Genomic DNA, 14,241 nt, shown 5'->3' on the forward strand with positions numbered 1-14,241 from the left:
GAGCCGCAAAGAAAGAGTGGGGGTGCAGATATTTAAAGAAAGGAAGGATACGAGAAGACTGAGAGGGGATATGATAACCCTCTTCAAGTACTTGAAGGTCTGTCATATAGGGGAGGGTGCCGAGTTGTTTTCTGTTGCCCCAGAAGGTCAGACCAACAGGTTGAAATTAAATCAGAAGAGTTTCTGTCTAGACATTAGGAAGAACTTTCTAACAGTTAGAGTGGTTCCTCGGTGGAACAGGCTTCCTCTGGAGGTGGTGAGCGTTCCTTCCCTGGAGGTTTTTAAGAAGAGGCTAGATGGCCACCTGTCAGCAATGCTGATTCTGTGACCTTAGGCAGATGATGAGAGGGAGGGCATCTTGACCATCTTCTGGGCATAGAGTAGGGGTCACTGGGGTTTTGGTTGGGTGGGGGAGGTAGTTGTGAGTTTCCTGCAATGTGCAGGGAGTTGGACTAGATGACCCTGGTGGTCCCTTCCAACTCTATGATTCTATGAGTCTGTGCTCTGACCCGTCTTGTCCTTGGCAGCGGTGGTCCGGCAGACGGTCTTCAGCCGGGCGGTCAAGGCAGCAGAACTGCGCTGGGGTGACGGCCACCTGCAGAAGATCCTGAGCAGCGACTGCTACGGCCTCTCGTTGAAGAGCGGGAGCGACAAGCTGGGCTTTGACCCCCAGGGCCACCCACTCTGGCTGGGCGATGCCTTCCCCATGGCCTGCGCCCGTGTGGACGCCCTGCGCTCCCATGGCTACCCCCGCGAAGCCTTGCGCCTGGCCGTGGCTGTCGTCAATGCCATGCGCCTGCAGCGGCGCCACCAGCTGGAGAGCTACAAGCAGCAGAAGAAAGGTGAGGGGCGAGAGAGAAAGCGGCGGGGAGGGAGGGTGGTTTCTGGATCCCCATAAGAACATAAGAAAGGCCCTGCTGGATCAGACCCAGGCCCATCAAGTCCAGCAGTCTGTTCACACAGTGGCCGACCAGGTGCCTCTAGGAATTCCACAGACAAGACGACTGCAGCATCCTCCTCCTCCTGCCTGTGTTCCACAGCACCTAAGATAATAGGCATGCTCCTCTGATACTGTAGAGAACAGGTATGCATCATGGCTAGTATCCATTTGGACTAGTAGCCATGGATAGCCCCATCCCCACTAAGAACATAAGGAAAGCCCTGCTGGCTCAGACCAAGGACCGTCAAGTCCAGCTGTCTGTTCACAAGGTGGCCCACCAGGTGCCTCTAGGAAGCCCCCAAACAAGACGACTGCAGTAGTACCATCCTGCCTGCGTTCCAAAGCACATAATATAATAGGCATGCTCCTCTGAGACTGCAGAGAATAGGGGTGCATCAGGACTAGTATCTGAGGAAGTGAGCTGTGGCTCCGTACCCTGCAGTCTTTTCAGGGGTATAAGCTTTTGAGAGTCAAAGCTCCCTTGGTCAGATATAAATGAGAATGAAGATCCACCAACCCTTAGATCCATATGTATTCTTTGTTAACCCCGCTCTGACCTGGATGTAAGGGCTGATGGATCTTTGTTCTCATAACCATCTGTCAAAGAAGAAGAGGAGGAGGAAGGAGGAGGAGTTGGTTCTTTATATGTCCAGCTTTCTCCACCACTTAAGGAAGAATTAAGCCGGCTTACAATCCCCTTCCCTTCCCCTCCCCACAACAGACACCCTGTGAGGTAGGTGGGGCTGAGAGAGCTGTGACTAGCCCAAGGTCACCCAGCTGGCTTTGTGTGTGTAGGAGTGGGGAAACAAATCCAGTTCACCAGATTAGCCTCCGCCGCTTGTGGAGGAGGAGTGGGGGAATCGAACCCGGTTCTCCAGATCAGAGTCCAGAGGGAGCTTTGACACTAGAAAGCTTACACCCTGCAGCACGGCGTTCGGTTCCTAACCGCTCTTTACTTCCTGCCCCCACCCCCAGAGCTCTTGCACAAAGGCACGACCAGCATCACCAACCTGGAGGGCTGGGTGGGGCACCCCCTGGACCCCATTGGCTGCCTGTGCCGCACCTTCCTGGAGGCCTGCCGGACGGAGGATGAGGGGCTGGCCCTCTATGCAGGTAACCCGGAGTTTAAGCATGGGAGGGGGGAGGGCTCCAGTTCTTTGGCGGAGGTGAGCTCACTGCTTTGCTACCCTAGCAGGGAGGCGCTGTGGCTCTGGGATAGAGCATCTGGTTGGCATACAAGAGGTCCCAAGTTCAATCCCCAGCATGAAAGGGACCAGGTAGTAGGTGATGGGGATGGCCTGAGACCCTGGAGAGCTGCTGCCAGTCCAAGTAGACAATACTGAGAGTTAGAAAATCCAATGTTCTGATCTAAGGCAGCTTCATTGGGGAGGGGCAGTGGCTCAGAGGTAGAACCTCTGTTTGGCATGCAGAAGGTCCCGGGTTAAATCCCCAGCGTCTGTATTTGAAAGACACCCTGATAAGAACCTCAGAAGAGCCCTGTTGGTTCAGACCACTGAGGGTCCATCCAGTCCAGCATCCTGTCTCACACAGGGCCAACCAGTTCCTCTGGAGGTCCAGCAACAGGGCACAGAGGCCGAGGGCCTTCCCCTGATGTTGCCTCCGGGCACTGGTAAGGTTCCCTTTAGTCACCATGGCTAGCAGCCACTGATTGATCTGTCTATCCTCCATGCATCTGTCTAATTCCCTTTCTAAGCTGTCTCTGCCTGGGGCCAGTCTCACTGACTGTGTGACAGTCTCACAACGCCGCTGTCTGATCGGTTGGGCGAAGCAAGTGCCAAGTCTTGCCGGGAGGGGCGGGCCACGCCGGGGCCCTCGTGTGCCCAACGGGAGGCCAGGCGGTCCCTCTTTCCGCCCTCTGCTCGACTCTTCCCCCCCCCTTTCCCCGCCCCACAGACTCAGCAGCCGAGCCGAAGAAGACGCTGTACCAGCACGTCCCGGTGCCCTCCAGCCCCGGCGAGTCGTACTTCATGCTGGCCCTGGAGGTGGCCCTGCTGGGGCTGGGGCAGCAGAGGTCCATGCCGGAGGGCCTCTATGCCCAGGACAAGGTGGTGCGCAGTGAGGAGCACCTCATCGGGACGCTGGAGGAGATGGAGCTGGACGAGCGGCTGGTCCCCGTGCTCCGCAAGCAGGCCACCCTCCTCCTGGATGGTAAGTGGGGAGAGGACAGGGGAAGTCCCTCGGGGCGCCCTGCAGAGGCGGTCGCCCGCTGGTCTGCCTCTAAAAAAGAAGAAGAGTTGTTTTTTATATGCCGACTTTCTCTACCACTTAAGGAAGAATCAAACCAGCTTACAATCACCTTCCCCTACCCACAACAGACACCCTGTGAGGTAGGTGGGGCTGAGAGAGCTGTGACTAGTCCAAGGTCACCCAGCTGGCTTCATGTGGTAGGAGCGGGGAAACAAATCCAATGCTTCAGATTAGAGTCTGCTGCTCATATGGAGGAGTGGGGAATCAAACCCAGATCTCCAGATCAGAGTCCACCGCTCCAAACCACTTCACCATACTGGCTCTTCCCTTCCCTTCACCACACAATCGTCTTCCCTTCCTCTCCCCACAATAGATACCTTATGAGGTAGGTGAGGCTGAGAGAGCTCTGAGAGCTGTGACTTGTCCAAGGTCACCCAGCTGGCTTCGTGTGTAGGAGTGGGGAAACAAATCCAGTTCACCAGATTAGCCTCCGCCACTCATGTGGAGGAGCAGGGAATCAAACCTCGTTCTCCAGATCAGACTCCACCGCTCCAAACCACTGCTCTTAACCACTATACCACGCAGTGTGGGACTCAGAGTGCAGTTGGAAGTCACCTCCAGACTAGACTGCCGCAACTCGCTCTACGCAGGGCTGCCCTTAAGACTGCTCCGAAAAAATCAACTGCTCCAGAATGCAGCAAGGGTCCTTACAGGGAGACCCCACGCTGAGCACATATGCAACCTGTGCTTCAGCTGCAATGGCTCCAGGTTGAGTACACAATCAGGTTTAAGGTTTTGGTACTGACCTTCAAAGCCCTAAACGGTCTGGGACCATTAAAGGGACTAGGCAAATAGGTAATGTGAAAGACCCCTGCCTGAGACCCTGGAGAGCTGCTGCCGGTCGGAGTAGACAATACTGACTTTGATGGACCAAGGGTCCGATTCAGGATAAGGCAGCTTCATGTGTTCATGTGTGACCATCTCTCCCAATACACCCCTCAAAGAGCTTTATGCTCATCATCAACTTATTAGTGGTCCCTAGCCCGAGACCACTTAACACACACGCACACTGTTTGAACTGGAATGTTGTGGACTGTATGATTTGGATGTGAGCCGCCCTGAGCCTGACCTTGTTGGGGAACAACTGGGACTTTAAAATCTAATCTAATCTAATTAATTAATTAATTAATTAAAGGGCTCTTTGCTGGGCTAGGATGCGCTACTGTTCTTTAATTGACAACCCTCCTGTTCCTCTCAGGGGGGCCCTTCAGCGGCTTCGGGGAGGTCGTGTTCCGCGAGAGCGTGCCCATGCACACCTTTGCCCGCTACCTCTTCACTGCCCTGCTGCCCTACGACCCTGAACTGGCCTACCGCCTGGCACTGAGGGCCATGAGGTATGTACATGCCCCTCCCAGCATTCTCCTCCCCCCGTCCCGCGGCGCTGTCCGAAAGAGCTCTTCCCTGTGCCTTTTGAGGGCGGTGTCAAGGAACCGGAGAGGTTCCTTTCCATCGGGCCGGTTCCCCATTTCTGATGCTGATTGGCTTCCTTCCCTGTTTCTCTGCTTGAAATCGGTCCCACCAAGTGTGAGTCGCTGGGGCCCACCAACCGCTGGGTTTGGTGGGCCGCTGGGTTTCCCCCTTTTCTGAATTAGCTAGAATCATAGAATAGAAACATAGAACTATAGAGTTGGAAGGGGCCATACAGGCCAACGAGTCCAACCCCCTGCTCAATGCAGGATCAGCCTAGAGCATCCCTGACAAGTGCTTGTCGAGCCTCTGCTTAAAGGCTGCCAGTGAGGGGGAGCTCATCATCTTCATAGGCAGCCAATTCCACCGTTGAACTACTCTTACTCTAAAAAACATTTTCCTAATATCCAGTCGGTACTTTTCCGCCCGCAATTTAAACTCATTATTGCAAATCCTATCCTCGGCTGCCAACAGGAACAACTCCCTGCCCTCCTCTAAGCGACAGCCCTTCCCTTCAGATACTTAAAGAGAGCAATCATGCCCCCCCTCAACCTCCTCTTCTCCAGACTGAATATTCCCGAGTCCCTCAGCCTTTCCTCGCAGGGCTCGGTCTCCAGGCCCCTGATCCTCCTCGTTGCTCTCGTCTGCACCCGCTCGATTCTGTCCACACCCTTTTTGAAGTGAGGCCTCCAGAACTGCACACAATACTCCCAAGTGCAGCTTGACCATTGCAGGACTATGACATCTTGCGAGTTAGCTATTATGCCTCTGTTGATAGACCCCCCAAGACGGCATTTGCCTTTTTTGCCACTGCATCACACTGTTCCCTTTCTCAACTTCCACAGGCTCCCCGTATTGGAGACGGTGTTGCCGACCAGTGATCTACTGCACCAGAACCCCCTGGATTCTATGATGGCCAACCGCTTCCCCCGCTGGTTCACCCTTGGCCACCTGGAAACGAGGCAGTGCGAGCTGGCGTCCGCCATGTTGACGGCTGCCAAAGGTACAGGTTCCACAGGTTGGAAAGCTGGACTTTTGGGATTCTGTGCCTCTCTGCACCCCTTCCAAATGGTGGTGGTGGTGGAATGTGCTGCCCGTGATTTACATCTGATTTATGACGACCCTGTAGGGTTTTCGAGGCAAGGGATGCACAGAGGTGCTTTGCCATTGCCTTCCTCTGAGTAGCAACCCTGGACTTCCTGTGTGGTCTCCCATCCAAGTACTAACTAGGACTGGCCCTGCTGATCTTCTGAGATCTGATAAGATCGGGCTAGCCTGGGCCATCCAGGTCAAGGCAAGTGAAGAACAGAGGTGGTTTGCCATTGCCTGCCTCTGCATAGTAATCCTAGATTTCCTTGGTGGTCTCCCATCCAAGTACTAACCAGGGTTGACCCTGCTTAGCTTCCGAGATCTCACAAGGTCAGGCTAGCCTGGGCCATCCAGGTCCAGTCATACAGAGGGGGTTTGCCATTGCCTGCCTCTGCATAGCACCCTGGACTTCCTCAGTGGTCTCCCATCCAAGTACTAGCCAGGGCTGACCCTGCTTAGCTTCTGAGATCTGACCAGATTGGGCTAGCCTAGGCCATCCAGGGCCATCCAGGTCAAGGCACGAGAGGAACAGAGGTGGTTTGCCATTGCCTGCCTCTGCATGGCAACCCTGGCCTTCCTCAGTGGTCTCCCATCCAAGAACTAACCAGGGGCAGCCCTGCTCAGCTTCCTCTGACAGAGCTGGAGTAGGCTAGGCCATCTAGGGCAGGGCAGGGCAAATGAAGGCTGACTATTCCTGACCGGGGGTGGGGGAAGGGAGGATGCTGGATTTTGCCCACCCCCCCGTTCTAAGCAAAGGCCTACCTCTGTGCCCTTCTCCTTTCCTCCAGGTGACCCCAGTTGGCTGCGAATGGTCCTGGGCTCCATCCAGCAAAACATCCACTCTCCAGCCCTGCTCTTCAAGTTGGCCCAGGACGCCTGCAAGACGGCCACCCCAGCCAACTCTCCCCCTGACACCACCTTGCTGAACATTTCCCTGGAACTTGGCCTGCAGGTGAGGACGCCTGTGCATGGGTTGTGCCTCTAGGTCTGGGCTGTGGCTCAGTGATAAGAGCGTTCTTGGCATGCGGAAGGTCCCAGGTTCAATCCCAGGCATCTCCAGTTAAAGGGACCAGGCAAGTAGGTGACGTGAAAGACCTCCGCCTGAGACCCTGGAGAGCTGCTGCCGGTCTGAGCAGACAATACTGACTTTGATGGACCAAGGGTCTGATTCAATATAAGGCAGTGGTTCTCAACCTTTTTTGCTCTGTTCCCCCCTTTCACCATTGTTCAGAATATAATTCCCCCCCTTCCCAAGATAGTCTGTCTCAAAAGGTGTGTTCCAAATAATATGCATATTTGCTGAATAGTGGTCCCAATTCCCTCCCTGGAACCCTAAAATTCCCCCCTGGGGGAGAATTCCTCCCTTGTTGAGAACCCACAGTCTAAGGCATTTGGGGAGGGGCCATGGCTCAGTGGCAGAGCATCCGCTTGGCGTGCAGAAGGCCCCAGGTTCAGTCCCCAGCATCTCCAGCTAATAGGACCAGGCAGTAGGTGATGTGAAAGTCCTCTGCCTGAGACCCTGGAGAGCTGCTGCCGGTCAGGGCTGACAATACTGACCTTTCAGCTCAAAACCAACCCCTTTCTGACTATATATTACTCTTCCTACACACTTGACACTGAGAGACACTGTCCTTCAGTGTTACTCCTCTGAAGATGCCGGCCACAGCTGCTGGCGAAACGTCAGGAAAGAAAATACCTAGACCACGGTTACACAGCCCGGATAACCTACGAGAACCAATACTGGCCTTGATGGACCAAGGGTCTAATTCAGTATAAATAATTTGGGGAGGGCTCATGGCTTATTGGCAGAGCCTCTGCTTGGCATGCATAAGGTCCCACTTTCAATCCCTGGCATCTCCAGTTAAAAAGGACCAGGCCAGTAGGTGACGGGAAAGACCTCTGGCTGAGACCCTGGAGAGCCGCTGCCGGTCTGAGTACACAATACTGACTTTGATGGACCAAGGGCCTGATTCAGGGTGAGGCAGCTTCGTGTGTTCACTGCCCGCTGGAGTCCTAGGGAGATTCAGAGGCTCGATTTGAATGTATGCTGGTGAGGCAACAGGCCTTTTCCTTCGGAACCCACAAGGGGTTGATTCTGTGTACACAGATTTGCAAAGGAGCAATGGAATGAAGGTATTTTTCTCAACCCTCTATGAATATTTTATACCATTTTTGCCGTGAAGAAGAGGCGCGTTTGCAGACACAAATTCAGTTTTGAGAACTACAAAACCAAGCATCTGTGACAATATCTTCTAGATTGAAAAATTGCCCCAAGTAGTCTTACAGAAACCTCTGGAAGAGCATGTCATTGTGAACGGATTAATGGAATCCATTTACCCAAAAGTTTAAACATTGCATGAATATACAGCCTCATGCTACATAATTAAAAACAAATCCTTATTTCATGATGAATAACCTTTGGACTATAATGTTTAGAATCATAGAATTCTTGAGTTGGAAGGGGCCATACAGGCCATCTATTCCTACCACCTGCTTAATGCAGGATCAGCCTAGAGCATCCCTGACAAGTGCTTGTCCAGCCTCTGCTTAAAGACTGCCAGGGAGGGGGAGCTCACCACCTCCCCAGGTAGCCCATTCCATTGTTGAACAACTCTTACTGTAAAAACTTTTTTCCTAATATCCAGCTGGTACCTTTCCACCTGCAATTTAAACCCATTATTGCGAGTCCTCTCCTCTGCTGCCAACAGGAACAGCTCCCTGCCCTCCTCGAAGTGACAGCCCTTCAGATACATAAAGAGAGCAATCACGTCCCCCCTCAACCTCCCCTTCTCCAGACCGAACATTTCCAACTCCCTCAGCCTTTCCTCATAGGGCTTGGTTTCTTAAATAGAAAACTGTCTTTAAATAGATTTTTCCTCAAAAAGCACCGATTTAAATCAGAAAAACATCCAATTTATTGTTATTAGTTTTTTTAATCATTAATTTTTATCCACCATGCTCCAGGAGAGCAAAGAGAGGCGTGCAGTGTGCCGCTCCCAGGATGCCCTGGGTTTCCCTGGGCATTTGGACGGTCTCGAGAAATGTTCTTCTCCCGCTGTTTGTCCTGTAGGTGATGCGAATGACGCTCAACACGATGACCTGGCGCCGCAGGGAAATGGTCCGCTGGTTAGTCAGCTGTGCCACGGAGATTGGTGAGTGGGTGCCAAGTGCCTGGCAGGGGGCCTAGCACCACAATAAAAAGCCCCTTCCCCGCTGCCAGGTGCGGAACGTGGGTGCTTTCTAGGGGTGTGCCTTGGGTATCGTGTGCATGAGCCCGACTTATGCCTTGCCACCACCACCCCTCTCTTTCTCTTTCATAGAATCATAGAGTTGGAAGGGGCCACCAGGGTCATCTAGTCCAACCCCCTGCACAATTCAGGAAATTCACAACTTCGTCCCCACCCCGTACCCTCAGTGACCCCTACTCCATGTCCAGAAGGTGGCCAAAATGCCCTCTCGCACATGATGTGCCTTTGTGTGTGTGTTAAGTGCCATCAAGTCTCTTCCGACTCCTGGCGACCCTATGAATGAAAGTCCTCCAAAATGTCCTATCTTTGACAGCCTTGCTCAGATCTTGCAAATTGAGGGCTGTGGCTTCCTTTATTGAGTCAGTCCATCTCTTGCTGGGTCTTCTCTTTTCCTCTGCCCTCAACTTTTCCTAGCATGACTGTCTTTGCCAGTGACTTTTGTCTTCTCATGACGTGACCAAAGTACAACAGCCTCAGTTTAGTCATTTTAGCTTCTAGGGACAGTTCAGGCTTGATTTGATCTATAACCCACTGATTTGTTTTTGGAGGCAGTCCACAGTATCCGTAACACTCTCCTCCAGCACCACATTTCAAAGGAATCAATTTTCTTCCTATCAACTTTCTTCACTGTCCAGCTTTCACACCCATACATAGTAATAGGGAATACGATGGCATGAATTAATCTCGTCTTGGTGGCCAGTGACACATCCTTACACTTCAAAATATTTTCTAGCTCCTTCATGGCTGCCCTTCCTAGTCTCAATCTCCTGGTTTCTTGGCTGCAGTCTCCCTTTTGATTGATGGTGGAGCCAAGGAATAGAAAGTCTTGAACAATTTCAATTTCCAAATTGTCAACCTTAAAGTTGTGTAATTCTCCTGTAGTCATTACTTTTGTTTTCTTGATGTTCAGCTGTAGTCCTGCTTTGGCACTTTCTCTTTTAACTTTCAGCAGTAGTCGTTTCAAATCTTCACTATTTTCTGCCAATAATGTAGTGTCATCGGCATATCTCAAATTATTAATGTTCCTCCCTCCAATTTTCACTCCACCTTCATCTAATTATATGTTCTGCATATAGATTGAAGAGCTAGGGAGATAAAATACATCCTTGTCTGACTCCTTTGCCTATTGGAAACCATTCCGTTCCTTCATATTCTGTTCTAACTGTGGCCTCTTGTCCAGAGTACAGGTTGTGCATCAATACGATCAGATGTAGAGGCACACCCATTTTCTTTAAAACCAGCCATAGATTTTCGTGATCCACACAGTCAAAAGCTTTGCTGTAATCTATGAAACACAAGCTGATTTTCTTCTGAAATTCTCTCGTATGCTCCAGTAACCAGCGTATATTTGCAATATGATCTCTAGTGCCTCTTCCTTTTCTGAAACCAGCTTGAACATCAGGCATTTCTCGTTCCATATATGGTTACAGCCTTTGCTGTAAGATTTTGAGCATCACTTTACTTGCGTGAGAAATTAATGCGATGGTCCGATAGTTGCTGCAATCTTTGATGTCTCCTTTCTTGGGAATTGGAATGTAAATGGATCGTTTCCAGTCTGTGGGCCATTGTTTTGTTTTCCATGTGTGTGTGTGTAAAGTGCCGTCAAGTCGCAGCCGACTTATGGCGACCCCTTTTGGGGTTTTCATGGCAAGAGACTAACAGAGGAGGTTTGCCAGTGCCTTCCTCTGCACAGCAACCCTGGTATTCCTTGGTGGTCTCCCATCCAAATACTAACCAGGGCTGACTCTGCTTAGCTTCTGAGATCTGACGAGATCAGGCTAGCCTGGACCATCCAGGTCAGGGCTTGTTTTCCATATCTGTTGGCATATTCTTGTCAAGATTTTGATAGACTCCATTTCTGTGGCTTGGAATAGCTCTATTGATATCCCATCTGCTCCTGGTGATTTGTTTCTCCCGATTGCTCTCACTGCAGCTTTTACTTCACTTTCTAAAAGTGTAAGTTCTTCTTCAAAAGATTCTTCTTGGAAAGAATTTGTTATCCTTTCATCTCTTCTGTATAGTTCTTCAGTGTATTGTTCCCACCTTTTCTTTATTTTGTCCTGTTCAGTTAATGTATTTCCATGATGATCATTCAGCATGCCTAACTGTGCTTTAAATTTCCCTTTGATTTCTTGGATCTTGTGGAACAGAGCTCTTGTTCTTACTAAGGTCATAGAATCATAGAGTTGGAAGGGACCACCAGGGTCATCTAGTCCAACCCCCTGCACAATGCAGGAAATTCACAATTACCTCCCCCCCACACACACCCCAGTGACCCCTACTTCATACCCAGAAGATGGCCAAGATGCCCTCCCTCTCACGATCTGTCTAAGGTCCTAGAATCAGCATTGCTGACAGATGGCCATCTAGCCTCTGCTTAAAAACATCCAGGGCCCTGACGCTCCCGAGGAAGCCTGTTCCATTGAGGAACTGTTTTGTTTATTTAATTCTTGTTAGCTGCTTTGAGCAGATATTTGAAGCGGTGGGATATAAATGTGCTAATTAAGTTAAATAACCTCCCTCAACCTGAAAGTCATCCCCCCAAATCAGCAGCTGCTGGAAGAACCGGCCTCCTGCAAATCGCCTTCCTGAACAGGGACGGCTTTGCAGTGTCTTGGAAACCCTACCAGGGTGAGAATCCCCCGTCTCCTAGAAACCCATTGTGGGGGGGGGGGGATGCTTTTGGAAAAGCCCATTATCATATTGAGGCAGATCTCAGCCTGGTGTACCTCTCAGGGTTCTTGCTGCAAGAAAACAGAGGCAGGGAGAAAAATGCTCGAAACCAGGGGTGTCAAACTCATTTGTTACGAGGGCCGGGTATGACATAAATGTCACTTGGTTGGGCCGGGCCGTGTGTACCATAAAATTTAATGCCAGGTACTGGAGATACAAACTTTATTCAAGACATAGGCAAAGCCAATTAATATTATTTTTTACTTTACCACGAGAGCCAGCATGGTGTAGTGGTTAAGAGCAGTGGTTTGGAGCAGAGGACTCTGATCTGGAGAACCGGGTTTGATTTCCCACTCTTCCACATGAGTGGCAGACGCTAGTCTGGAGAATTGGGTTTGATTCCCCACTCCTCCACATGAAGCCAGCTGGGTGACCTTGGGCTAGTCACAGTTCTTTCTGAACTCTCTCAGCCCCACCTACCTCACAGGGTGTCTGTTGTGGGGAGGGGAAGGGAAGGTGGCATATACTCAGAAGCATAGCATAAGCAGTGCACAAAATTCCCTGTCCATACATTTTCAATTTAAATAGAATTTAAACTTTGGTCCTAGTCCTGACAACTTCCATCAGAAATTCCACCACCTTTAATGTGACTTCAGGGATAGAATCATTCATTAAAAACCGGCAGACGGAGGATTCTTGTCTAGATTTCATTTTACTGATCAAGGGTAGAATTGTTTTCTTACGAGGGCTGTCATGCAGAAGACAATTTAAAATTATATGCTGTAGCGTATTATGTTGACTCAAGCCAAATACACATAGGGGGTTACCGCACTTTGTATTCCCAGCGATGTATTAAGAGTTTGAAAATGTTGTAAAAAACATCGCTTTAAAAGGGTTTTTTGGATACCACGGCTTTTAAATGGTTGGAAGACGTCTTCACAGCTAAAGGGGCCAAACAAAGTGCGAACAGTATATTTTATAACATTTTCAAACTCTTAATACATCACTGGGAATACAAGTGCGGTAACAGCCATAGTCATTTCTCGAAGGGAGGGCATTAAGCCTGGCAAGCATAAATGCCCTCCATGAGAATACTGTCTTGCATCTCCTGTTCGTTGCAGCGAGGCGTGCGCGGGAGGTCTCGGTGAATCATGCCCTGCATGTACCCCCCTTCTTGGTGCCCAGTGACAGCCTGCCTACTCCCCCCCCCCCCGCGGCCTCTGCGACTCCCAACCTCTTGTGCTGACTCTCTCCATTTCTCTGCCGCCCAGGTGTCCAGGCCCTGATGAACATCATGCAGAACTGGTATACACTCTTCACCCCCATCGAGGCCACCACCATCGTAGCCGTGACGGGGACCACGCACGCCACGCTGCTGAGGCTGAGCCTGAGCGCGGGGCAGCGGGACGAGCTGTGCAGCTGCGCCCGGACGCTGGCCCTGCAGTGCGCCATGAAGGACCCCCAGAACTGTGCGCTGCCGGCCCTGACGCTCTGCGAGAAGAACCACGCCGCCTTCGAGGCCGCCTACCAGATCGTGCTGGACTCGGCGGCCTCGGCCGGCATGGGTCACTCCCACCTCTTCACCGTGGCTCGCTACATGGAGCACCGGGGGCTGCCCTTGCGCGCCTACAAGCTGGCCACCCTGGCCTTCTCCCACCTCAGCATCGCCTTCAACCAGGACACGCACCCGGCCCTGAACGATGTCCTGTGGGCCTGCTCCCTCAGCCAGTCGCTGGGCAAGAACGAGCTGGCCGCCATTGTCCCACTGGTCATCAAGAGCGTGCAGTGCGCCCCCATGCTCTCTGACATCTTGCACCGCTGGAGCCTGCCACCCCCGGGCCTGGCCTCGCTGGGCGGGGGGCGCCGTGGGGCTGGTGGGGCCGGGGGGAAGCTGTTTGCAGTGGACAAGGCCCCGCTCTGCCAGCTCCTGGAGGCCGCCATGGCCGCCTACGTCAGCACCACCCACTCGCGCCTCACCCACATCAGCCCCCGGCACTACGGCGAGTTCATCGAGTTCCTGGGGAAAGCCCGCGAGACCTTCCTGGTGGCCCACGACGGGCACCTGCGCTTCGCCCAGTTCCTTGACAACCTCAAGCAGACCTACAAGGGAAAGAAGAAACTCATGTTGCTTGTGCGGGAGCGCTTTGGCTAGGGGCGGGGGCACATTGGGGGAGGGGGCCCTTTGGCTTGGGGGGCATTCCGGGGAGGGAGCCCTTTGGCCAAAGGGGCAGGCAGGTGGATGGCTCTGCCTTTGAGCAGAAGCACTTTGGCTTGGAGGGCTGGGAGGAACAGTTGGTTTTCCTTGGGGACGGAAGCAGCCGGGTAGAATCCGGAGAGCTCTGCCTGGCTTTGGAAAGCCTTTGGCTGGGGGTGGGGGAGCAGGGCAGTCTCCCCGACTGTAAACTGGAGATGCACCAAGACTGCAGAACTGAGCAGATGTATCTGCACTTCAGTTGGGGGTCAGGCAGGGGGTGGGTTTTTTTTCCGTAGCACCTGGGTTGGGCAGAGACTCAGTTGAAGGTCGAAGCCCCTTCCTCCAGCCCTTTCGGCCCGATCAGAAGGACCAGGCCAGCTTTGGTTGTAGGAGATGCCAATTTCAGTATTAACTCTCAGGAT

At 52.1% G+C, this 14,241-nt stretch overlaps 1 protein-coding gene across 1 annotated transcript in view; it reads left to right on the top strand.

Moving 5' to 3' along the window:
* ZSWIM4 (zinc finger SWIM-type containing 4) overlaps nt 1-13,777 on the top strand; it is a 50,063-nt gene extending 36,286 nt beyond the window's left edge. Inside the window, exons 7-14 of the mRNA XM_056866103.1 lie at nt 528-842; nt 1,916-2,053; nt 2,855-3,109; nt 4,407-4,542; nt 5,461-5,618; nt 6,493-6,656; nt 8,775-8,856; nt 12,897-13,777. Of these exons, the coding sequence (XP_056722081.1) occupies nt 528-842; nt 1,916-2,053; nt 2,855-3,109; nt 4,407-4,542; nt 5,461-5,618; nt 6,493-6,656; nt 8,775-8,856; nt 12,897-13,777 (2,129 nt within the window). The remainder of the gene's footprint in view (nt 1-527; nt 843-1,915; nt 2,054-2,854; nt 3,110-4,406; nt 4,543-5,460; nt 5,619-6,492; nt 6,657-8,774; nt 8,857-12,896) is intronic.
* Nucleotides 13,778-14,241: the final 464 nt, after the last annotated feature.

The sequence above is a fragment of the Euleptes europaea genome, chromosome 1 (assembly GCF_029931775.1).
Source record: "Euleptes europaea isolate rEulEur1 chromosome 1, rEulEur1.hap1, whole genome shotgun sequence".
Classification (NCBI taxonomy): domain Eukaryota; kingdom Metazoa; phylum Chordata; class Lepidosauria; order Squamata; family Sphaerodactylidae; genus Euleptes; species Euleptes europaea.